Source organism: Thamnophis sirtalis, unplaced genomic scaffold (assembly GCF_051295495.1).
Source record: "Thamnophis sirtalis isolate CommonGarterSnake01/CBP01778 unplaced genomic scaffold, rThaSir2_p1.2 scaffold_11, whole genome shotgun sequence".
NCBI lineage: Eukaryota > Metazoa > Chordata > Lepidosauria > Squamata > Natricidae > Thamnophis > Thamnophis sirtalis.
In genome coordinates, this window is record NW_028261391.1 from 41,726,360 (window position 1) to 41,753,892 (window position 27,533).

A 27,533-nucleotide genomic window follows, 5' to 3' on the forward strand; every position below is an offset into this window, starting at 1 on the left:
TTTGGCCCTCCCTGCACACTTTGGAAACCACCTTGGATTGCCCACTTCGGTCCTAGACCATCATTCCCATAGGTAGTCAACAGGCACAATCAAAGTGTACCTTATCTTATATAGGGATGGGCAAGAAGGCAGATTGAGTGGTGGAGTGGATGTATTGTAGACCTTAATAGTCCCAGAAGAGTGGAGAAGGTTGGGTTGTGGCAGTGGTAAGAGGATGGAGGATGGAGAAACAAATTTAAAGAAACAGAGAAATCAAAATGGTATGACAATATCAATTAACTAATTTTAATAAAATAAAAATAATGTCACCCTTTCTGTTTTATTTCTGTATTTTTGGGAAATAAGATACTATTTTTCTTACCTTTGAAACCATTGTTCTTCTGTGGCTGTCATATTCGGTTTTACGTGTAGTGACAGGCTCTTGTGAAATATATGCAACAATTCTTCTTTGTTCAGAAGCTCATTTTTGGTATTACCATTTTTGAGTGAGCCTTTGCATTCAAGAAAAAAGTGGTTTATAAGTAAGTATTTGCAATGAAGAGGAACAAGAAAGAGATGATAATTATGTTCAGTGGGCAACACTTATGCATCTTTTTATACATGCTCCAAAATACTGAAAAAAACATAATATATTTAGCTGGGTAGGTTGCTATTATCCTACAAAATCCCCAAGCTTTAAGACCTCATTCTTTTCAGATAATGAACTACATCGTTTGAAAGGTTTCCTCTTGATTGCAGCTTTCAAAATCTTTTGCTTTACAGAACAAGGTTGAAAGTAATGTGTGTTGTGATGCTTTCAGAGGAAAAAGCTAACAATTGGATGTACTGTAGAGCGCAGTAGTCCCAGAAACAGAAGTAGAATGGAGTCAGATGGTCATGGTCATGGTCAAATTTGCTCAAATGGAAAAGTAAGGACAACATTGTTTTTTTTTAAAAAAAAAAATACATGTATATGATTTATAAAGCTGCCTATGTCACAGCAGTAATTCTGAGTGCCATACAAAGATTTAAACCATAAACACAACATAACCAATGATGCCCTGGTTTAAACAATACAACTCAAAATAAAAAGCCACATCGCCAAGAGAATGCATTTAACCTACTAGCTCAAATGCCTGGGAGAACAACCAGGTTTTCAGTGCTTTATGAAAGGCTAACAGGTTTATAGCCATCTGGATCTCTGGGAGGAGATGCTGTTCTCTGCAGATGCAGCCATGGAGAAAGTACAGCTGCACGTCCAACAAGTTGGCATTGATTGATCGAAGGGATCCAGAGTATTCCCTCCCTGCTAGAATTAGGGAGCAGGCAAAAACAGTTGGGGACAGGCAATCCCATAAATAACCTGGTCCTATGCTTTATAGAACCTTTTAGGTAGTATCTAACACTTTGAATCATAACTAGAAGCCTATTGAGAGCTATCACAGCTCACCGAGCAGAGGTGTCATATTAGTGTATCGAGAGACACCATAAACTAACTGTGCTGCAACCTTCAGGATCTTCTTCACCTTTAAAATGCTCTTCAGGGGGAACCCCATGTAAAGTGTGTTACAGTAATCAAAATGAGAGGTGATTAAGGCCTCCTTGTCCAGGAATGAGAAGCATTCCTCATCTCCTGAATCCAACTGCTTGTCTTCTGCTGGGAAAATTTAATCAACCAGGAGGGACATGGATCTAATACACAGTTGGCCAAAGTTACAGATAAAAAGATCTCATATTAAACTCCTCCAAGACAACTGCTTCTGGCAACTTCATAGACCTCTACAGCTCCTATTGAATCTGAGTAACTTCATCTGACGGATACCTAAAATAATCTTTATGGATTACCCTACCCAGGAAGGTCCTGGTTACCCTAAACAGAGCTATTGGTTGGTACTCTGCAGATGCAATACAGGTGGAGAAATAACTATATTGTGTCACCTTTACTGACATGAGCTAATCCTTAAATAATACTCTTTCCCGTGTTGTTCTTTGTTTTCTTCCAGAAACATTCTTGGTGTTTCTTACATCAATTCATCACCTGGGATTCTTTTGAAAACCAGGAAGCCTTCTGGAGTCCATGGGCATAGGGACTGCGTAGGCATGTCTTAAAACTAAAGCCAAAGTTACCTTATTACAGGTAGTCTTTTACTTACAACCACAATTGAGGCTAAACTTTCTGTAGCTAAATGAAACATTTGTTAAGTGATTTCCCCCCCCCCCCTCATTTTTACAATCTTTCTTGTCACAATTGTTACGTGAATCACTGGAGTTGCTAAGTTAGTAACCTAGTTGTTAAGTTACTTCTCCATTGACTTTTCTTGTAAGGTCACATAAACTGATCACAGGACCCTAGGACACTGCAGCCATCATAAATATGATTCAGTTGCCAAGTCTCTGAATTTTGATCACATGACCATGGGGATGCTGCAACAGTCATAAGTGTGAAAAACAGTTTATAAGTCAATTTTTCACTGTTGTTATAACTTGGAATGGTCACTAAATGAACTGTTGTAAGGAGAGGACTACCTGTATTTCAAGCAGCAACTAAAGCTTCAGTCGAACCCTACCAGAATCCCAGGAACAACCCTAAGTTCCCTGTGGGACTTAGTAGGGTCTATCAGATACCGAGGTAAGCAACTTGATAGGCCCTGCTTCACTATAGGCAGGGATGATGCCACAGAACTCCAGAGACAGGAGAGAGTGATCTATTTGTGGCAAGGGACTAATGGTAACATCATCAGTTCCACATCCCATTCCAAGTGCCTTTAGATTAAAAACAAGGTCTACTATAAGCCCTTTGTTGTAATCAAGTCAGAGATAATTTGGGTTAGGTCCACAATTGCCATGGTAACCATGAATTCATAAGCCACTTCATAAGCCAGGTCAACACCCAAGGATGGCTAATAGTTCCCCAAAGTCCCCTGCAAATTTAAGATTGAGGAACTCCAAGGCCAACCAAGCCACAGATTTTAGCAGTTCCACTAGGGAGGTTGCTGTATAGCAGGAAAGCTGCTACACAAGAATACCAATAAAGTAGAATATTTATTGCTCAAGGTTAAAATGAGGCATCCTTGGTGCTCTCTGAGCTTGATTGTTGTGTTGCAAATGTTTCAATACCTAACATAGATAACCAATGCTAGCAACAGTCCCTTCTGATCCTTACAATATAATATTACAAAGAGGGTCTTACACTGGACAATCTGTGGAGCAGTGCCTCTGACAGCTGTTATGAATGCTCAGGTAACAATTGCCATACCTACATCCTGACTCTGGCTTTGCAGCTGATGCTACACACAAAATTCAATAGGGCAACTTTAGAGAGGGAAACTCTCCCTCTGGACCCAGGCAAGTTTTGGTGTTGCAAACAAGGTCAGCTTTCTCACCCACAATTAAATCATGGGCGAGGCCAATTTTATTACAGGCTAACTGTGTATTAAACAGCAGTCAGGAGCCAGTGTATCTGCAGCCTTGATTACCAGGCCTTGGGGCACACTACAAGGGACTGGAAGATGCTCTGATTCAAAACATTGAGATCATTTTCCCTAAGAACAGCCAATCCTCTGTCTTGTGCTCTATTCCCCTCTTCTAATCATTACCCTTGCCTGCCCCTCCTTCTCTACCCACCCAATCTTTTCTGATCCTAGCTTCTCTACTTTTATGCCAAAAGGCATCCAACATATCAATGATACTAACACTGACTGGTGCCAGCCTCGGGGATGCTTCTGCCTCACACGCAACATCCCTTTACTCAGGAACCAATTCACCATCATCTTGCAAAACCTCATGTCAATGCTACCCTCTCTACCCAATCCAGCTCACCCTAGACCATCCTGTTTTCATCTGGGAGGGGAGGAGCCCCACCAATCTACAAGAGCTGCAATCCACCAAGACGGAAGAAACTGGCAAAATGGCCCCTGGTCCATGCAGCTGCAGAACATAGGCTAATCCTACCTGTTCTCATTCCTGATGCCATCTCATGCCAAAACCTGGAGGTTGGCAGTTCCCCAAAAGCCAGATAAATCATCCTCTGGTTGTTCACAAAGAAGCTGACACTTCCTTAGTAGCTGACAATTGGAATATGTCTGGCACAATTCTAACTTTACAAGAACTCAGTTCTGAATCACTTCATTATTGTGTTCTGTCATGCTCCTATCCTCCCTTTCCGCTGGTATTCCAGTTCTTGAACTGACCACAGAAACTACCTTTGGAAGTGGCTGCTTTTTCCTACCTTCTCCTTTGAATCTTATGCATAAGCCCCCTGTCAGTTATTGATTTTTGTGCCTTTTTCATCTAGTTACCGGCAGCCTGGCAGCCTTACTCTATGCAAGACAATATTATTTTAAAAGTCTGTTCTTGTTAAAATGAGCACTAAATGTAACCTAATCTGATTCATGGGGGAAATGTACTGTGACACGTTATATTTTAGGGCCCTTTATTAACATAGTTTATTTTGCAATTAAATATACATTTGTTGGTCATTTGTTGCACATCACCTTTATGTGGCCTTTGATGCCTTTCTAATATGAATGCAACATTCTGCAAGCAAGGTTTGGTGCTTTAGAAATATACTATTCTCTTGAGAGGTGTGTTCATTCTTATGACTGCAGCACTGAATATGTTACATAAGGTAATAAGACTCAAATGAACCTTTTAAAATAAAACTAGTAAAAAGAAACTTGTTTTTTCTCAGCTACTTTTAAAATGTACATGTTTAATTTAGCATTTGCATAATTTATTTACTGTTAAACCTGCTTTCTTTACACACTACATCTCCTCCTATAAGTCTAGAATACATTTTCATTTCACTGTATGTATCCTGTTTGTCCTTATTCTTGATCAACAAAAGTGTAAATACAGAATCAGCTACCCCTTTGACCTTGATACTAGGACACAATTGATTCTGTGGCAATTAGCCATGCTATTCCACCCTCCCTGTGCCAAACTCATTATTTTTTGTACATTTTATACGTTTTATATGGTACAAGACAATAATTCTTCATTTGGATTTAACCTTGGCAGTAGACAACATTATTTCTCCTACTATCATCCCCACAAAAAGAGCAATGGCTTCTTATTGGCAGGAAAGATGAATATAAATCATAAACAAATAAATTTAAACAAATAGGATCAGATCTCATCTCCAAAGAAACCAAATGCCCCCTTTCAATAGTATAATAACAGAGCCTGATGCAGTTTTGTAAACAAACAATATTTCAATGTTCTCAAAGAATTAGCTGAAAGATAAAAAGCTCACCCATTCTTATTGTCCATTCATTCTAGCCAATACTGCAAGACGCGATTCCACATTGGCCAAATGTTTATGTCTTATGGGGGCAGGCAGTAATCCACTGAGATTGGAAATCTGAAACTTACTCTTCCCTAGTTTAAATAATATTAACTGTCTGAGAGAGAAAGACAGAGACTCACTGCCTCCTAATGAAGCCAGGAGTTCTGGAGAATGTATGGATCCTTCTTCAGCTTTTAAAGTAAACAGATTTTAGGTTCGGCAGAGACTACGCAGGACAGCAAAACTTCAAAGCTATACCCTCCATCCACTGGAGAGCAGGCTTTTTTTTTCCTAAATAGAGTATTCTACAGTTCTTGACTCCAAAAGGGTTGGGTTTTTTCAATTGCAATGACTCTGCTGAATGCAGGTCAGAGGCTTGGTGCAGAGGCTTGGTGCAGGAATCCAGCTGATTCAATGAGAAAAGCTGTATGGTATCCTGTCAACACACTGCCTTGAAAGGGTGGAGGAGATGTCTGCCTTGCACATAGAAAAGCTTATTTTATCCAGAGACTATATTCAAGACAGTAGCAGAATATTAAATAGTAGGTTTTAGTTTTTGGCTGTCTGCTTGCAATATTACAATGACAGAGAGATGGACATTGTATGCCATAGGAATAAGGAATGGGTCTGGTCATTTATAATAAATGATAGAGGAAGTCTTGAACTTATGACCACAATTGGTAATGCAGCTGCTAAGTGGATTTTTGCAATCTTTTTTTTTTTTTGGCTACAGTTGCTAAATGAATCACTGCAGTTGCTTAATGAATTACGTGGTCATTAAGCAAATCCAGTTTTGCCCATTGTCTTTGCTTGTTGGAACTAGCTGGGAAGATTACAAATGGCAATGATTCTGAGACATTGCAGCCACTGTAAATACATGCCAGTTTCCACGTTTTGATTCACAAGACTGTGAGGATGCTGGGGTAAGCGCAAGAACTGGTCCTAACTCAGTTTTTTCAATGCCATTGTAAGTTTGAATGGTCCCTAAACAAATGAGGACTACCCATATTGTCATACAGAGCCAGATGAACCTCTGACCCAAGGAAGGAAAAAACACTGCTGCTTCTTAGGCGGTCTCCTTCCTTGTTTGGAAAAATAATGGACTTTAAGTGGGTATCAGAGTAACACTTCTTGGCAGGAACCAAATCATTAGTTTGGTCTAGTCATGAAGGCACCAGGCTAGAAACCAGAAAACTATGAGTTCAAGTTCTGCTTTAGGCATGAAAGCCAGCTGGATGACTTTGGGTCAGTCATTCTCTCAGCCCAACCCACCTCACAGGGCTGTTGTTAGGGAGAAAAAAAAGAAGAAGGAATTTGATATATTGACCACCCAGAGTTATTTATAAAAAAAATAAAGGCAAGATATAAATAAATGAATATGTAAATCATTTTGAATCACTGAATTGTGTACATAAACTCTAAAAATATTTGTAGTGTCGGGCAGAAATCCATATGGATTTGAGTTACTTATAACTCAATTTTTAAAAATAATATTCTATTACGCTTTTGAAGATTCATTTCTATGATTCCCATTTCTACTTTTGAGTAAAAATATGAGGGTTCCTCAATTGTATAAAATATTGTGGTGATTTCTTTTCCTTCCTCTGTGGCAGGTTTGGCCAAGTAAATTAAAACTCAATTTAAATAAAACTTGTCATATCTTGCTGTGCTTGGCTTCCTCTTTTCAAACCTTTTTTTTTTGTCCTTTCAGACTTACTGTAACTTGATACTCAAGAGCTGTCTGAAGGCAGACACCCAGATTCTAGAGCAGTGTTTCTCAACCTTGGCAACTTGAAGATGTCTGGACTTCAACTCCCAGAATTCCCCAGCCAGCATTTGCAAATGCTGGCTGGGGAATTCTGGGAGTTGAAGTCCAGACATCTTCAAGTTGCCAAGGTTGAGAAACACTGTTCTAGAGTCTTTGTAGACTGATATTGTCTCACGGCTGTTCCTACTAGTATCCATAATTTTCAATCTCAGTGGGAAAAGAAGTAAGGCTATCACTTAGCCAGCTACTTACCTTCAAAATGTTCTGTTTGAACTTCTTTACTACTCCTTGGTTTCTTTTTGTTTCGACGTCTGATAGAACGATAATATATGGAATTTCTTCGAATAGGAATGTAATGTGTCTTTGGTTCTTTCTCAGTTATACTGTCAGATGGCTCAGATTCATCATCAGAGATCAAGTCCAGGCTTGATATTGCCTGTGGAGGACTATCTTTCTGGATACCATTGGCTGATCTCCCACGGTGGTGTCGTTGTACCTCTTCCAGGTTTTCTTTCTCCATAGCAACAATTTTTATTCTTTAATAACAAGGAAGCAAACGAGAAAGCTTCGTACATTCCATCAGATCTCTCGGCTTGAGAATTAAAAAAAAAAAGAGAGAGTACAATGTATATTTATATGAAGAATAAATCGTTGCTTGATACCAATTTAGAAATTGATACTCTTTTTGATTCTTTATTATTCTATAATGCTTTAAGATCATTAAACAGTTTGACACACATTAATTGAAAGAAAAATCATTCATAATACTTTCAAAACATTAATGTGGATATGATTCACAACTATCTTGATCCCACAATCTGTACTACTATGAACTGCATTTACATGGAAAAGTTATGAATTAGCATTGCAATTTAGTTTACACTTCAATAGAATTTACTTTTTTAAAATGGAAAACAGTACAAATAATGTTTTAAAATATTCAAACACAAGGTCCTTGAAGAAACACATTTCTCATCTAGGATTATCTTCAACAATAAGCTAAACAGAGGCTGGAAATAGAAAAAAAAATCAGGTAACCAGATTTAAAATCCTAAACCAAAATTCTGTTTCCCAATGTTCATCTCTTATTCCATGTGCCTCTTTTCCTTCAGCAAGGTTAAATGACATACAATATACTGGTACAATAAGTCAGCCAAAGCAATGGGGAAGCCTGTTTCCACCAGGGTTACCAGAAATCCAATGAAAGGAGAACATATCTTCCTTTTTATCTTTATGTCCTCTGTTCAGTAGGCATAGTCTTAAAATCAAATATTGTCCAGGTTTTGAGTATCTCTTCATGAGCAGCTTTTCTTCACAACATCACTTCTGTAATAAGAAACTAAGGCGAGCTAACAAGATCCCTTTTGTGACCTCAATTAGATGATTTCTACCCTTCCTTTCCCAGCCTGTTCTGCTACCTGAAAGTTACTAAACCATAATCAGTTAGTGGCTAAAGACGTTTGTCTCTTAACCCTCCAGCACATTCCTGCCATTGAAAAACCAGTCTTTCTGATGTTGGAAAATATAGGTCTAAGTACTTCTGGAGCAGTTTTATAATGTAGTATTTATCACAGATGCCAAGAAAGTTAAACAATGTGTCTTCCTTCCCCATCTCAGTTTGTCTTCCTTTCTAACTGTGAGTGTCTTCTTTTGCCCGCTCAGATATCTGGTAACCCTGTCTTTTTCTAGTTCACCAAAATGGTTAGTAGCAATAATTGTCAAATCCCAATCTCAAGGATTAGAAAGTCTGTTTATTTTAAAGCCTTTACTTCCAGATGCAGTTAATATCTTTACAGTATGCATTAATGATTAATGCTTTCTTTTTATTAATTTATTTGTTTGCCATCCATCTCACCACAATATTGCATCAAATACTAATTGAGTTAATTATAGGTAATTAATTGATAATATGGTTTGAGATTGCAAATATATGGCAATATATGGAGTGTTATTTTCCTCTTATCCTCTCAGAACTCACAAGGTCCCTCCTTGTGATATAGTGGAATTGCTTCTGGAGACAGAGAGCTAAACACAATTTATCAAAACACATACCATGACAAACCATAGTTAGCATAAACCATAACGTCCAAACTCACTTCAAATTAAAGTTAATTTTGCTGCCTGATCACAAACCAAGGAGATTTTTATTATTTCATGTAATGTTTATGTCACCATATTTTATAAATACTTCACAAATAAAGCTTTCATATTCAGTGATACTTTATCATATCTCTTCCCATTCTGGAGTCAAAAGAAATGCTGACATAAATTGGGCTGACCCCCCCCCCCAAGTGCCCTCAATGTACATGTAGAATGGGACTATACTGTGCCTGTCAGTCCTTAAGGCAGACCAGACTAAGAAATCAATTAGATAGATAGATAGATAGATAGATAGATAGATAGATAGATAGATAGATAGATAGATAGGTAGGTAGGTAGGTAGGTAGAGGGGGGAGGGGAGAGACTATTTTCATTGAAACAGCAATTGTACCAGGATCTTGCAAATCTGAATTAACTTCCTTCCTCCCTCATTGAATCAGGGAGGCAGTTTGTTTCTTGGCATGGGTTCATCCTGTGCTTGTCTGATCATTGGTAGCAGAAATTCCCCTGGTCCTCTACAGAGATTACTTAATTAAAATAACATATTAAATGTACAGAATAAAAGAAGTCTAGATTATTTATCCCCTCCTTCAATGCTAAACATTGATTGTCTTGAGAATGAATGCAAAAAGTATCAGGATTATGTTTTAACCAGGGGTGAGTTCTAGCCGGCATTACTGCCAGTTCGCTCATGTGGGCACTGGATGCATGCTGGGTGTGCATGCACAGTTCAATGGAAATTCTTCTGCGCATGGCGGTGACCTGGAAACCGGTTTGGGGGCATGGTTGGCCTGGGTCACTGCCTGTTCTGTGACCCAGGCCAGCATACCATTACTGGTTCGCCCAAACCGGTAGGAATCCACCTCTGGTTTTAACCTTTAGTAACACAAAGTTGAAAACTTTTTAGTCTCTCTCTCTCTCTCTCTCTCTCTTTCTATTTCTCTGGAATGGTCAGAAATGCTTTATTGGTTTCAATTTCTTCAAATAAATAGTTATGTTAAAAGGTGGGGAGGGGAGGCCCTCAGAGTGCCAACCACCCTCAACATTCAAAGATTTGTACAGTATAGGTATACTTTGACTTACGACCATAATTGAACTCTAAATTTTTGTTGCTAATCTAGACAGTTGTTAAGTCAGTTTTGCCCCATTTTATGATCTTTCTTGCCACAGTTGTTAAGTGAATCACTGCAGTTGATAGGTTAACCACACCATTGTTAAGTAAATCTGGCTTCCCCATTGATTTTGCTTCTCAGAAGATCTGAAAACGTGATCACATGACCATGGGACACTGCAACTGTCATAAATACATCTGAATTTTGATCACATGATTATGGAGATGTTGCAATGCTCACAAGTGTGAAAAATGGTCATAAGTCACTTTTCTCAGTGCTGTTGTAACTTCAAATGGTCACTAAATGAACTGTTCAAAGTTGAGGACTACCTGTGTATTCAGCCTCAAGTGAATTATACATAGTGGAAGGTAAGGTAAAGGAGAGAATTGGATTCTACTTGGTAGAACATTTATCGATTGATTGATCAATCAGGTTTATATAATTGCCTATCTAAAAAGTGTGATTCTGGGTGGCCAATTATTAAAACAACTTTCTGGGTTTAACTGTTTTTAATTTTACTCAATTAACACCAGTTAAACACAAATACATCTATCTTCCATACAATGTAACAATCCTGTGTGATCCCCATATCTTTGTGGATATTTAATTGATAAATAAATATATATATATTTTATCTCAAGAGGAGTACCAGTAGTTAGGAATGTTATCTGGGTGGGGCTTATCACTACTTACTGGTAAGAATACTAAGGAATAAGTCAAGCCTGCCAACATTTTAAAAATCTGGTACAGGCTCCTGGTTATTTCATTTTGCTTTCCAGGGTAGCATAATACACACTATTTGCTTTGCTCTTTCCTCCCCCAAGATACACATTTGGTCCCTGAAGCCCTAAAGAAATAATATTTGTACATTTAGTAATAAGACAGATATCAATTAGGTCAGGGGTCCCCAACCCCCGGTCCATGGACTAGCACTGGTCCACGGCATGCTAGCAACTGGTCTGTGAAACTAAGTAAAGCCCCTTCCACAGGATGCAGGCAGCATGCAAAACCACACCCCCTCCGGTCCGTGGAAAAACTTTTCTCCATGGAACTGGGTCCTGGTGCTCAAAAGGTTGGGGACCACTGAATCAGGTGTACCACTTCTATGCACATCAGCTCCACGTGCCTGTCCATGGAAGAGCCTAAGTCAAAAAACCTGCATTTTATGTATCTATTAATGGTCCATGGTCTTTCCTGACTTGTACATCACCACAACATGTCCCAGAAACTTCTTTTTTCTTGCCTTCCATCTCCAGCAAATACTTTAGGCAGTCCTAAGTCAAACATTGCTAGTTACAATAATGCTTTCCCCTTAAATTAATAGCAGTTTTACTATGATGTGCTTCATCAATCCTTTTCAGGCAGTACATAATGCTGGTATCTTTTATGCTACCTAAAGAACTAGTGAATAGGAAGAACCCAGAATGTAACTTAATTCCAGGTAACGCTATATTACAGTGAAGAGGCTTAAACAAGAAAACATCTATTCAAAGAACACAGCAGATTGCCCCAACTCCCTCCTTCCTTTTTCTTCTTCTAACAAATGTAAAACTATATAAAATGTTTGGCTAAATTGATCCTTGCAATCCTATGAACACCTACTCAGATATGAAGCCACTTGAATTCAGGGAGGCTTTTTGTTCAAGTAAGATGGTAGTAAAACTGCAATCTTCTTAAAATGAATTAAAGAAAACAAATAGAATCAGACAACTTTTCACACCTCTTTGGGGGGGGGGTAGATGCATCCTTCATCTCCACCAGTGGTGGGATCCTCCAGGTTTAACAACCGGTTCAATGATCATGCAATTTGCTGCCCCTGTGTGCATGCGCAGTTTGAAAAAAATCTTCACTTCTGGGTTTCTTCAGAGAAGTAACACAGCTGATTCGCTTGGCAATCTGCTCTGCCACGCAAATCAGCTGAGAAGCTAAAGGTAGGAAAATAGCGCGGGTGGGCAGGTGGGACCATCTGATCGTCGGGGCGAACTGGTTCACTCCCAGCTGATCATCAGAGGTACCGGTTCACTCGAACCGGTCCAAACCGGTAGAATCCCACCCCTGATCTCCACTTTCCTTCTTTCTCAATATCAAGCTTTACACCAAAGGTAGCTGGTTTGCTCACAAATTTCTTTGTTATATTCCTAGCAAAGAACAAACTTCAGGAGATGTATTTTTACTGGGGGGGGGGGGGCAGCAGTGGTAGGTTACAACCGGTACGCTCCGGTACAGGCGTACTGGTGCCTGCTGGGAGCACCAGGTACCGTTCCAGTATGGTGCTCTGGAGGGCCCACCCACCTGCCTATGCTCCTTACTGGTATTTGAAGTTTTCGGGGCTTCCGTGCAGGTGCACAGAGTGCACGGCACATGCACAATGCTCTGCCGAGCAGCTGGAGCATCGCGGAGGCGTTGCAGAGGCATTGCAGAGGCGTCACAGAGCATTGCGGGCGGTAAGTATGCATGCGCGCACTGCGATCATGTGTGCGCATACTGCGGCATTCATGTGGTGGGTGCCTGGCTCCGTTGCACCATACCAGTTGCACCAGGATCCAGAACCCATCACTTGGGGGGCGGGATTGAGAAGGATTTTCCTGAAGGCTCAGCCTTTGGCCATTTCAGAAAATCTATGATAATCAATAGGTATGCAAATACAGGTCTCACAGCAAATTTCACAGGGAATGGGAAATTGGAGAGTGCATCAGTGTTATATTTCTAAAAGTATTTGTGCCATTGTGACAGTATGTGTTACTGAAACATGAATTCTAAATGAATTCCATGTGAAAATTATTTGATTTTTGGAATAGCTAAGTTAGACAGGAACACTGGAGAAGGGCATGGTTAAGTACTTTAATTCAGAGTCTATTAAAGGGCTACATAACTGAAGGGAGATTCTTACTGTTGTGAGGTGGGGACTAGCTATAAACATTTTCAAATGAGTTAGTGTAAATGTGTGATCTGTTTTAAGGAATAAATGTTTGTCAAAAATAAAAACAACTACATATAAACTTTTTGCTTCTTCCCACTTGGTTACATGGAAGTATCAGGAGAAACTGATGCAGAAGGGGTTAAATGTATGGTTTATGGTAAAGATTTAAAAATCGTATGTAATAAAACAAGAAGAGATAGGACCGGGAATGAATGGGCACCAAATGAATTGTAGTGAATAAAAAAATAATATGAAATAAGACATTGGGGTAGTGTGATCATACACTGAAAAGGATTTACAAAAGGGTGGCAATAGTAACTTTGAGGAAGGTTCAAAAGTAGCTCTTTCTCTCCCTCTCTCTCTCTTTTTAAGTCCATCATAACTTTGACTGGTTAAGCAATCAGTCATAAGTCAAGGACTACCTGTAGACTGTACGCTAGATTACTCCTTGTCTTTTATGTGCTGGAAATACTGGCTGCCAGCCAAGAAGATGGGAAACTGGATGCCTGTCTCAGTCCAGTGATATGCAAACTCTGGTTGAACTTTAAGAAGAAAATAATTCTTTTTACCAATATTTTAAAATAGTAACTCTGAATATAGTCAACAAAGTAGAATGCCTAGTACAAAAATAAAAAAAACAAAAAAGCCGTTTATCTATTTAAAATATTTATATAGCCCGTCCCTCATCCTTCCAACAAACTCTGGGTGACTCACAAACATGACAACTGTGGCCTGAAACATTCTTAGGGCGGAAGGCCAAGAAATCAGCCATGCTGTATCTCAGGGGTGTCAAACTTGATTTCATTGAGGACCGCAGCAACGTTGTGTTTGACCTCAGGGGGACCGGGGTGGTGGTGGCCTGGGGCATCGCTAGCATGACAACACTTGTGTTGGGGGGCACCTGTGGTGGCCTGAGCGCTCTGCCAGTGAAAATGGGTTTCCGAGTTCCATTTTCAGCTGTGATTGCCTCCTGCAACCCTCTGCCAGCAAAAACAGAGCTCGGGAGGGCCACATGCAGCCCTTGTGAGCTCTGCTTTCTCTGGCAGAGGCATCGCAAGCTGGTTCTTTGTTATTTCAAGGGAGACCACACGGGCCAGATCTAAGTACCCCGCAGGCCAAATCTGCCCCCCGGGCCTTGAGTTTGATACCCCTGCTGTATCTCTACCCCATACATAACTGGGGAAGTTTATTCTTCAACATTGGCTCTTCTGTAGGCTTGCTTCTTGGCAAATTTCTCAGATCTACTAAGTTCTGCTTTCTGGTATTAAATCTTTATCACACTCCTCTGCTTAGGATAGAGTTCATGAATTTTACACTTCGAGAGGCTATCATAGAGATAAACAAGGCATGTTGGGGGCTTGTAGGAATTTCCTCAGTCAGAATGGAGTCATTGGTTGCATCATTACTTGAATAATTCACACCAAGACTGTCTATGAAGATTCTGAGTCATCCAGGTCATGGTTGTCCGAAAGGTGCTTTTTCAAGAGGCAACTGAACTTTCTGTTTTTTCTTTGAAGACATTTCACTTCTCATCCAAGAAGCTTCTTCAGAGAGAGCTGAAGAAGCTTTTTGGATGAGAAGCAAAATGTCTTCAAGGAAAAACCAGAAAGTCCAGTTGCCTCTTGAAAAAGCACCTTTGAGTCACACCAAGACTATTTTTCTAGGCACCTCTGCTTATCTCTATGATAGCCTCTCGAAGTGTAACATTCAAAGGACATGTCCAGCAGAGCCATGACACTATCTGCCCCTCAGAAATTACTATATTAAACTTTCAGTTGCTAAGTCATTGGAAGTGAATATTGATTGGTGGTTCCCATGCAAGTAGCCCTCGATTTACAACTACAACTGAGACCAGAAGTTCCGTTGCTAAGCAAGGTTGTTATTAAGTGAGTCAGACCTGATTTTTATGCAAGATAGATGTTACAGCCAAGATAGTTTGTTAGTTTATATCCTCATTCAGCAAGTGTTAAGCATCAGTATATTCTGAGCCCCATTCTATTTATAATCTATGTTGTCTCCATGGTGCTAGCAGTGAAATAAATGGAGTTTCATCCTCCAAAACTAAACCAATAGACGTGCATCAGTGTACTAATGCATTTGCTGCCTTCTCAACAACTCATGTGGAATCTCTTACTGTTTAGGGGAAAACATCGATTAATTGTACAAAAATGAGGGTCACAATCTTCACTGAGAGATTTGTTAGGCACAAACATAAATGATTAATGCCTGATAATAGCACAGTTAAGCAGTCTTTCAAATACTTTAAGGTTATTTTTCAGCTCTAGAGGAAGCAAGCATGGTATGTCTCAAACTCTGCATATAGAAATTTGGTGCAGGCCAAGATTACACTGAGTCATTAAGTTGCTGCGCTGTACATGTTTAGATAGCCATACTTATTTATTATGACAACAAAATGATGAAATGTACATTGTAGCGCCACCTGCCTTTTTGTACTTGTGCTGCAATGTCACATGGATATACATAAAGGATAGAGTCTGTGTCATACCATTGTAGCACACTTGCTCCCTTGCTACTTACAGGTCCATTTGTGTAGGGGAGACTGGCAGAGTCAGGGGAGGAATCAAGCAAGGCATCAGTTTAGACTCTCTACATGGGACAGAAGGACAAAGTCCAACCCCCTCTCGAATGCTGTTGACCCTTATCTAATTTTACATGGTGTAAACCAGCGGTGGGTTTCAATTTTTTTTTAGAACCTATTATGTGGGTGTGGTCTATTTTGTGGGTGTGGCTTGGCAGTCATGTGACCGGGCGGGTATGGACAACTTGACATCACTCATGTACATTCAGTCACATGACCACCACCACCCAAGCCATGTGGCAAACTTTTTTGGGACTCCTATGAAGCGGGGGGGGGGGGGGAGTGAAAACCTTCCCCAAATAGACAACTGGAGGATAAAGGGCCGAAATTAGGGATATCGGAGAAGGCAGGACAGAGGGGAATCCAGTAGAAAGCTATCACGCGTTGGGGAAAGAAGTTTGGGAGATTTGAAAAGGCAGGACAGAGGGGAATCCAGTAGAAAGCTATTGCACGCTGGGGAAAGAACTTCGGGAGATTGAAGGAGGCAGGACAAAGGGGAATCCAGTAGAAAGCTTTCACATGCTGGGGAAAGAACTTTGGGAGATCGGAGGAGGCAGGACAGAGGAGAATCCAGTAGAAAGCTATGACACTCTGGAGAAAGAACTTTGGGAGATTGGAGGAGGCAGGACAGAGGGGAATCCAGTAGAAAGCTATCACACGCTGGGGAAAAAACTTTGGGAGATCGGAGGAGGCAGGACAAAGGGGAATCCAGTAGAAAGCTATGACACTCTGGAGAAAGAACTTTGGGAGATTGGAGGAGGCAGGGCAGAGGGGAATCCAGTAGAAAGCTATCACACGCTGGGGAAAGAACTTTGGGAGATCAGAGGAGGCAGGACAGAGAGTAATCCATGAGAAAACTCCTGAGCTTGCGGCTGCTGTCTGGTGGATTGTTCTGCTGAACCTCTCCATGCTTCTCCGTTCACCACCTCCACTCCCAGGTATGGGACTTGACACCGAATTGGGCTAGGATAGGGCGGACTGGCGGGGGGAGCGAGCGATGGAGCTGCTTCCGGATGGGCAGGGGTGAGCGAGCGAGCGACAAGGCCGGGGCAGGCACTCCGGAAATTACTTCCGGGTCCACCGGTCGAACCTCCTCTCACCGAATCGGTAAATTTCACCATCCGGTTCTCCCAAGCCGGTGCGAACCGGCAGAAACCCACCACTGGTGTAAACTATTGGTCTGAGAAGACTCCTGTACACAGACTTAAGCAATAAATCATTAATTTTTAATCTTTACACGTGGACCTGGTTGTTTGTGCCTGACAAATAGTACATGTAGATTTCACGCACATCTCCAAAATAAATCTCCCCAAGCTTATAATTTATTAGGCTTTTCCTGTTGAGATATATGTCCTTAGTCTTGTCACAGATCTCATCTTATTGGTTTGGCTAATGTTCAAGCATATTAAGGTAATTTTGAATTATGATTTTTGTCCTCTAAGATATTCCCATAGCTTGCTGTCACTTGGAAATCTGATAAACATTCCTACATTCCTTCATTCCATAAATTCTTTATAAAAATACTAAATCGCACAGGATGAAGGATTAAGCCCTGGGGGTTTCTTCTCAATACTTTGTCCCAAGCTGCTGCAAAACCATGCTTAAACTACTTTTGATTACAGATGTTTAATCAGTTGCAAATACTCTGAACTGCAATGCCATTTAGCTTATACTTATCCATCTTGTCAAATAAGGTTGTCATATCATTATCATACAATTTATAGAGATCAAAGTAAGATGCATCTTCAGCATTCCTTGGACTATTGAACTAATCACTGGCATAAAGAGATAAGGATTTATTCTTGACTATTCCAAGCTGGTTCCTATTAATAGCAGCGTTCTTTTCTAAATGTTCAAAGTAAATCATAACAAATTTAAAAGTGCACAAAATTTAGATAATCTATTTACAACCATTTTCATATACTTAATTATTTATGAAGTTGTATTTTACACAATTTTTCTACTTCATGCTTTTTTATATTCATACTTGGATCAATTAATTGCCTCTCATAATTTGGAGAAATGCAAATGCTAAAAGATAGCGTTCTATCTTGTTAATTTAGGAAGTATGAATTTAGTAGGTTTGCATTAAAATAAGAAGCAAAATTATCCCCCTTTTTTCATGTTCACATCTTTTTTCAGTCTAATAGTTCAATAAATATAGCATTATTTCCTAAAAGGGACAGGCCATATGTATGTTTTCAAATTTTAGAAGCGTTTGTCATTATTTTAATTGTATTCATCCTTATTCCTCAAGCTACACCTGTGCATATTTTTTCTTCAGCTTATTCTGACCAGACTTCAGGAAATGTCTACAAGAATTCAAAGTATGAATTGTTATGTTACCTATCACCCTGTCCACACCCTGATGACAGGGGAAAAATACAGCTAGATTTTCAGTTGCATAAAACATGCACTAGCAATTTCAGGTTCCTTCCTCTTACTTACAATAAGGAACTAATTGCTCTGTGCTGTTAGCTTAAAACTGCCCATCTAATTTCTGTTTTTTTGTTCTTTCCAAATGCTCTACAAACATTCAAGGCTGCATTCGGGCCCTTGTGACCTCTAGGCTGGAATACTGCAATGTGCTCTACATGGGGCTGCCCTTGAAGAGCATCCGGCGACTTCAGTTAGTGCAGAACGCAGCCGCGCGAGTGATTGCGGGTGCACCCCGATTCGCCCGCATAACACCAATCCTCCGCGAGCTGCGCTGGCTACCTGTCGATCTCCGGATGCGCTTCAAGGTGCTATTGATCACCCATAAAGCCCTACATGGCAGTGGATCTGGATACTTGAGAGACCGCCTTCTGCCAGTTACCTCCCTACGACCTATAAGATCCCATAGATTAGGCCTCCTCCGCATTCCATCGGCCAGCCAATGTCGGCTGGCAACTACAAGGAGGAGGGCCTTCTCAGCAGTAGCCCCGACCCTTTGGAACGAGCTCCCCGTGGAGATTCGTACCCTCTCCACCGTCCAAGCCTTCCGCATAGCCTTGAAGAACTGGCTCGCCCGTCAGGCCTGGGGATAAGGATCGTTACCCCGCCCGAATGATGAATGCGTGTTGTTTACTATTTTACTATATGTTGTTGTCTTAACGTTGTATTCCCCCTTCCCTGGTTTTCTGTGAGCCGCCCTGAGTCCCCTCAGGGAAAAGGGCGGCCTACAAATGCTAATAAAACCATAAAAAACTATATATAGGATGGTGTATATATATATATATATATATATATATATATATATATATATATATATATATATATATATATATATATATATATATATATATATATATATATATATATATATATATATATATATATATATATATATATATATGGTGTATATATATATATATATGTGTGTGTGTGTGTGTGTGTGTGTGTGTGTGTGTGTAGTATTTGTGCTGATAAATAAATAAAGGGAGACTAGTATAGATCTATTTCAAGCAATTTAGCTCTCATCAGCTAGCCATATTTATCAACACAAATACTACACAAATGTAACAAAAGGCAACAGTAAAATATTGGGCTTTCTGTCTGGATGGTCTCTTGTGACGAGCTGATGGACAGAGAATGGAAGCAGTTAGCTTCATCCCATAATTGGGGCATACCAGGGGTTGTGACTTTATATATATATATATATATATATATATATATATATATATATATATATATATATATATATATATATATATATATATATATATATATATATATATATATATATATATATATATATATATATATATATATATATATATATATATATATATATATATATATATATATATATATATATTTAAAGTCACAACCCCTGGTATGCCCAAATGTGGGAGGAAGGTCACACTTCCACTCTCTGTCATTAGGCTCGTCACAAGAGTCCATCCAGACAGAAACCCAATATTTTTACTGTTGCCTTTGTTATATTTGTGTATAATAATAATGTTATATTTGTGTTATATCTATACTAGTCTTCCTTTATTTATTTATCAGCACAAATAAAAAAAATAAAAAAACACACACACACACATATATATATATATATATATATGTATGTGTGTGTGTGTGTGTGTGTGTGTGTGTGTGTGTGTGTGTGTAAATAAATTAGTGAATCATCTTAAGTGAATTTGTTTACTTCTAAATTACTACAAATACCTGATTGGCAACATGAAATAGATTTAGCAATATCAAAGAAATAAATGTGGTATATTATTCTACATTAGGTGAAGGGCACTGCTGCAGGCTATGAAGTGATACATTTTTCCTGTCCAGTCAGCAGATGATATTTCAGGACAACATGATGGACTTGGATAATGTTTTGCTTAAGACTTGAGAGCTAGTTGCAGCAAACAGGGCAACATTTTGGGCCTTATATGAAATAAAGTATAAATTTTTTCTTTCTTTTCCATTTACTAAATATATTCTTCTGATTGCCTCCCTACATCAAACAATTCCTCCTGTGTTATCCAGTTATAGATCAGAGATCTGCTAAAGCTTATTCTATTATATAAATACAATAAATATGTCAGTATGAGACTAACATTTTTCTTAAAGTCAAAATGTATAGAGCCTAACTTCAGCACAAAAAAGTTCATATCTGAATTCTGCCTTGTTTTTATTTCATTATTCTTTGGGTCATTGGTAAAAGCAGCATAAGCCTATTTATAGAAAACTGTGCAAAAAGTCCCTGAGAAGCACCTTAGTTTTTATTAGGAAGGAAGGAAGGAGGGAGGGAGGGAGGGAGGGAAGGAAGGAAGGAAGGAAGGAAGGAAGGAAGGAAGGAAGGAAGGAAGGAAGGTCTTGATCCTTGGGATCAACTCCAGAGGGTGCATTTTTCAACAGGAAGTCTTCAAGGAAAAAACCAGAAGTTTATTATTCACCTGAAGTTTGCATAATAGTAGTTCCTCAAGTGATCTTATAGCAGTCTGACTCATGCTACAAGAGTCACAGCCTCTGTAACTAAGGTTCTAAGCCATTAAAAATTTTTAAAATCAGGAATAACACTGAATGCTTTGCTCTCTCTACTCTATGAAACTGAACACTACTTCACATTACCAGGTAATGTAATAAAACTTTAATTAAACTCTCAAACTCCAACTCATGTGGAAACCTTTTAATATATACAAAGGTCCTCTCTTGTAAGCATGGAGATCAGAACCTCAGTGATGTCACTAGTACCATTTGGAAAGGACAGGGATGCTTGCTCTTCAAAATATTGAGTTGCGGGATTGCTAGGGATACTGGAAATTAGTTCAATCTTCTGTGCAGAAGAGAAATATGTTATTACAATATCTCTGACAGATAGTCATCCAACATATTCCTCCAAGGAGATTTTCCCATTCTCCAAGGCAGGTTGTTTTATTGTAGGATCTGAAAAGATCTACTATCCTATGATGACCTGTAGCAGTGAACTAGGCTCACAAATATGAAGCATGGATGAGATCGGGCAGACAGAAATAGATATAGGAGAAAGTGGTGTGAGAGAGAAGGACAAAATAGCGATGGATTAGAAGATGCTGCAAACATAAAGAAATATGTAAGACCATGGGCAGCTGCGGAGGGCATGGTAGGGGCAAATGATGACATGTGCATGATGATATCATTATTTCATCATTTGCTTCAGATGTGAGGCAAGTACACAACTGCAGCTTTTGCATGATGTGCATGTTTTGTCATGTTGACATCATTACAATGTGTTATGAGCATTCCTGTGTAAGGTGGAAAAGTATGGGTGAGAAACAGGAGAAAGAGCTGGCAATGTTACCCGCTTCTTTAGGTTTCTGCACGATAGCGTCACTGTGTCTCTTAAAAGCAAGTCTAGACATGTTCATTTCAAAAGCATTCTAGTAAACATGAAGACACAGAGTTGGCTGAGCTCCAAGGGAAAACAGATTATTTTAAATGCTCTGTGTGAATTTCATTTATAATATACACTGTAATTAATAGGATATTTATTTATATGGCCATCCATCTTCATTGTCACAACTTTGCTATGTTCAACAACAATAATTCTCCCCCTCAAAAAAAAAGTAAAAGCAGAACATGGTGCCTCAACCAAAGCTTTTCAATGTATTAATATATATAGTCCCTGAACTGTTTCCCCCTGCTTGGGTGGAAGAGCTAGTTTTTTTCCAGCATTCCAGAAGGCCGATGCCCAACCAGGAGGTGCTCAACCCCATTTTAGCTACTGCATATTAATATATGGATAGTCTTCAAGGATAGCTCTATATGAAGAATGTGGTAATAGTCCAACAGGGAAGTGACCAAGCATGAGTGATCATAAGCTAGGCCTTCTGGTCCAGAATATTGTCAACTAATCTTGTGCACATGGATACAACTGTTAACATTTCACTTTGTTTTAGACACCTTTTTAGTTGTGCATTTCTTTATGCATTACTTTGGATTATTTAACTATGTGAACATTAATGGGTGTGGACTGAAGTTATTCATAGAGTTGTCAGAACAGTAAGTTCTCGGTATGCCTTTATCCCAACCTGTTAACTCTGTAATGTAGCAATATTTACATATGTGTACATTCATACCTACCAAATTTAAAGTGAATAATATTTTAATAACAGGAATACATGCTTACTCAAAGTAAGATGCTGACTTACAGGATTGTTGAATTCAGGGTGGTTATTCCAAGTTCAATGAAAATACACAATTAAACTATAAATTTAAGAGATTTTCATTTTTGCTCTTCTGTTAACCATCACATTTGTCATTACCATTGCCTTACACGCAATTTCAAAAATTACTTTTACTCCATAAATGCAGTCTTCTCTCTCAGGCATTAAAATGCTGCCTAACAAAGGATCAACTTTGATTCCTTTCACATATGCGCACAGATTGCGCGATTGCGCGCTCGTGCACGCGCACACACACACACACACACAAACACACACACACACAAGCAAACTGCAGACTCTTTTGAAAAAGTAGAATGCTCATTTTGGTATTTCATAAATGATGTCAGAGCCTGCCAGGTGATTTAAAAACGGGGGGGGGTGTCTAAGCAAACAAAAGAGCCGCAATAGGGGGAAACTTTTTTGGGGGGGTATCTTTTTTATTTTTTATTATCAAACATGTAAAATACACACACACAAAACCTAGACGTACACCACATTTACACAATACAATACGAACAGGAACTTCCTGTTCTTTCTAATAGCAATTATCACTTGATACCGCTCACTTTATATTATTTCCCCTTCTATTGTATTTCATTTGGATTTCACCATTCTTAACCCTCTTATTTTACTCATAACTATTATTTTTTGAGTTTTGTTATATTCCTTCATTGATTCTTGTTTCTTTCCTCCATCCACCTATACCATTTATCCCATATCTGGTAGAATTCTGATTCTTCTTTTCCCTGGATTTCTTTAGTTAGTTTGTCAGCACAATCCATAACCTTTCTTATTATTTCATCTTCGCTTGGAATTAATTTGTTTTTCCATTTCTGGGCAAAGGCAATCCTTGCCACCATAATTATATGTAGTATTAAATACTGGATTTCTTTTTTGTATTTCACAGACATTATTCCCAATAAAAAAACTTCAGCTTTCCTTTCTATTTTAACCCCTGTTATTGCCTCCAGCCAATTTTTGATCCTTTTTCAAAATCTTTTAGCCTCCTCACAGGTCCACCATAAATGGTAATATGTTCCATGTATTGATTCGCATTTCCAACATTTTGGGGAGGTATTTGTTAAGGTTTTAGCTAACCTTGTTGGTGCCAGGTGCCATCTGTAAAACATTTTGTACTGGTTTTCCTTGTATGCAACTGATAGTGTCATTTTTAAGTTTGTTCCCCAAAAATTTTCCCATTTGCCTAATTCAATATTATAGCCAAAGTTCTGCGCCCATTTTATCATTTGTTCTTTCACAATTTCCTCTTCCATTTTCCACTTCAGGAGGAATTTATATCTTCTCCCTATCATCTTTCTATCTGGGCTTTGAATAAGTTTATACAATTCGTGTGGTTCTGTTTCGATGTCATATAATTTAGTATCTTTATTGTATTTAGTTTTGATTTGGAGGTACGTTAGCCAGTCAACTTTCATGTTCTGATTTGCCAATTCTTCAATTGTTTTTAAATTTCCCTGTCTATCAATTAAGTCTCTGTATCTTAGCATTTTTTTCAAATCTATAAAATCTGGGTGAATCGTCCTTTCTGTCGGTGATAGCCAATTCGGGATTTTCACATAGTGGATTTTTTTTTTTTGAGCCATTTTTGCAATAACGCTCTTCTGATTAAATGATTTTGAAAGTATTTGTGCGTTTTATTCTTATCATCCCATAGGAATGGGGGTTATCTTTTTAAAAGACCTGACAGATCAGTACTTCTCAATCTCTTCAACTTTAACATATGTGGACTGCAATTGTACACAACTTAAAATGCTGAGATTGAGAAACCCTATTGTAGATGGAGAGCTGCCTTCATCATCAATCAAAAACCATCACACAACCATTTCATCTTTTCTGTTATAACAAATATCCTACGGCAGTGGTTCCCAAACTTGGCAACTTTAAGACTTGTGGACTTCAACTCCCAGAATTCTCCAGCCAACAGAGTCTTAAAGTTGCCAAGTTTGGGAACCACTGTCCTATGGTAAGAGAAAAATGGAACGAAACAGAGTAAATATTGAAAAGATGAAAAACTAGATTAAAACATGGAAATCTCAGACCTTGAACTGGCTTCTTTTCCCTGATACAGACTGAATTTCTAGACTTGTATCCTTCCTAGCTGCCTGAGATTCCATTCTCACTTCTCCACAATAGAGACAGAACATTTTCACTTACCTAGTTTTGCTGTTTAAGCCGTTTCCTCTTTCAGCTCAAATCTTCTACCAACAGCTTTTCACCTACAGTTGCAAATTCTGTTCACTCGTTATTTAAAGAGCTTACAGTGAAGTTCTGAGGCCTGGACTGGGAAAATCCTTTTGGAGAACAGCAGTGACCTTCAGTCAGAGCACCTGTCATCAGACTTATGTGTTTGGAACAAGGTTTTACCAAGACACTGTTTACTTTGTCTCCAGAGTCACAGCAAGCCTGATTTAAAGCAACAGGTTTCTTTTATTCATTTGAATGCAAACACAATGCCAAGCGTCATTTGCGCTGTTTAAGAGTTTAGTCATCAGGCTTTGTCAAGCCATTGAAATAATGTCTGGGTGAGAACCTAAAGCCACTGTATTGACATGTGAAGACTGCAAAGAAGGAAGGTATACTATTTATTTTTTATTTATTCATCATATTTTGAAATCATTCATCAACCTTTTTGATGTTGGGTGCCAAAAATGTGAGCGAGTGCAATAGCGTGTGTGCATGCCAGCACCCATAATGCAAAGCACCCCCACATGTCCATGCGCACACAACCTCCCCACACACACTCCCCTCCATGTGCGCTGCATTGCACGCTCCAAGCTGAGCTTGGTATTTCCTCTGGGGGTCTGTGGAAGGCCGTTTTCACCCTCCCCAAGTTTCAGGAAAGCCTGCAGAGTCTGGGGAGGGTGAAAAACGGGCCCAACGGGCCTACAGGAAGTTCGGAAACAATCCGTTTCTGGCTTCTGGGGGCCCGGGGGAGGCCTTTCGCCCATTGTGCCTGTTTTTCACCCTCCCCAGACTCCGGAGGCTTTCCTGAAGCCTGGGGAGGGTGAAAACGGCCTCCCCCAGCCCTACAGAAGGCTGAAAATCAGCTTGCCAGAGTACACATGCACACTGGAGCTGATGGCTCGCGTGCCGGCAGGTATGGCTCCGCGTGCCACCTGTGACATCATGGCTATATATGATGAAGGCAAAGTGGAGATATAGCTATTAAACATACTGATATTTGACTGCTTTTCCAATACAGGTAGACCTTGCTTAGCAACTGTCTCACATAGTGATCATTTGCAGTTATGACAATGATGAAAAAGTAGCTTTGACACCAATCCTTGCATTTCTTACCTTTTCAGGTTGGTAAAGCAAAGGAAAGCTGAAGTAAGACCATAAAAACCATCATGGTTAACTAAATATATCTATTAACTGGGCAAGAGTTGAATGATAAATTCACTCAAAATCATAAGATGGGGAATGTTTGAAGGAGAGGCTGGATTGCTGGGGTGCCTTTTCTAATGTATCGAAAATATGTTCACTGCAATGACATGTTGGAAGAAAACTAGATGTATAGTTGATTCAGGGGGAAAAAACATACTCTTTTATGAAAGCACAGACTTTTAAAAGAGAAATCTAATCATAGGAATTTACACCAAGATAGGCTGTGTTATAAATCAAAATACCTTTTTTAAAGTTATTGCCCCATTATCAACCTATTTCAAAAATTACCAATGCTTTATATTCGTAACCCACTCACCAGTTTTATTTATTTTTTATTTAAAAAAAAACGGGAACTACTGATGCCTCTTTCATAACAAATGACACTACAAGTGGAATACAATATTACAAATGAGTGCTCCATTGTTCGATATGCTGTCATTACATTCTTGTTCGGATTATTTCTGAATCCTTTTATTAGTGCACCCACACATCTAATTTGCATTTTATAACTAAAAGAGAATCACTGCAACCACCTTAATTTGAGATCAGCAAAGTAACAAATAAAAATTAATGGATGTTGAAGAGCTTGATTTTGTCCTCACTTGTTGGATGGCATATTATTCCATTTCCAAATGGCTCATTCTTAGTTTATCTCAATAAAGCCAGTGAGGAATCAAGTCTATAGAAGGAAGCTTTTCATTAGCTTAAAAAGAATTTATAATTACAGCATTTGGCAATTTGCTTTTTTACTGAAAAGGTAACAGGTTGGATGGAGGAAAAGAGATTAACATATGTTGTCCATAATCTACCAAGGGAAATCAGAAAATTCCTGTGAACTCTTGTGGTTTATTATCTTTTGTCTCTAAGGGATTATATACAGCAAATGCCATTAATGCAGTATTTGATGCATGCAGTTTTCTTGTAGGATCTCTTGTCACGTGGGCATACAGCAGTGGTGGGTTTCAATTTTTTTTACAACCTCTTCTGTAGGTGTGGCCTGCTTTAGCAATAGCAATAGCAGTTAGACTTATATACCGCTTCATAGGGCTTTCAGCTCTCTCTAAGCGGTTTACAGAGTCAGCATATCGCCCCCACAGTCTGGGTCCTCATTTCACCCACCTCGGAAGGATGGAAGGCTGAGTCAACCTTGAGCCAGTGAGATTAGAACCGCTGAACTGCAGATAACAGTCAGCTGAAGTGGCCTGAGATACTGCACCCTAACCACTGCGCCATCTCGGCTCTATGTGGGAGTGGCTAGCTGGCCATGTGACTGGGTGGGAATGGCTTGCCAGCCATGTGACCGGGTGGGACTGGCTTGCCAGCCATGTGACTGGGTGGGAGTGGCCAACTTGTAAAATGTGGTGAAACTCACTTAACAATGCTTTGCTTAGCAACCAAAATGTTGGTTCAGAAACTCTGGCATTTGAAGCATGCAAGTCTTAAAGCTGTCAAGTTACAAGACCCTTGCACCCCTAACCCTTTAGAAAAAAAACCCCAAGGATATTCAAACTTGACAGCTTTAAGACTTGTGGACTTCAACTCCCAGAATTCCTCCTCTCGCTCTTCATCTTGATGATGTGTGGATGGGCAGGGAGAGGGAAGCTGGAACCGGTTCTAAACGGCACTGTAGATTTGTGGAACCTCTTCTATAGAAGAACTGGCAGGAACCCACCCTGGCATACAGATAGTCCTCAGCCTATGACGACAATTGTGTCTAAAATTTCCATTGTT

At 39.3% G+C, this 27,533-nt stretch overlaps 1 protein-coding gene across 1 annotated transcript in view; it reads right to left on the bottom strand.

Moving 5' to 3' along the window:
* NGEF (neuronal guanine nucleotide exchange factor) overlaps window positions 1-24,758 on the bottom strand; it is a 70,681-nt gene extending 45,923 nt beyond the window's left edge. The window contains exons 1-3 of the mRNA XM_087725651.1: window positions 24,570-24,758; window positions 7,287-7,626; window positions 362-491 (exon numbers count right to left, since the gene is read on the bottom strand). Of these exons, the coding sequence (XP_087581777.1) occupies window positions 362-491; window positions 7,287-7,554 (398 nt within the window). The 5' untranslated portion in view covers window positions 7,555-7,626; window positions 24,570-24,758. The remainder of the gene's footprint in view (window positions 1-361; window positions 492-7,286; window positions 7,627-24,569) is intronic.
* Window positions 24,759-27,533: the final 2,775 nt, after the last annotated feature.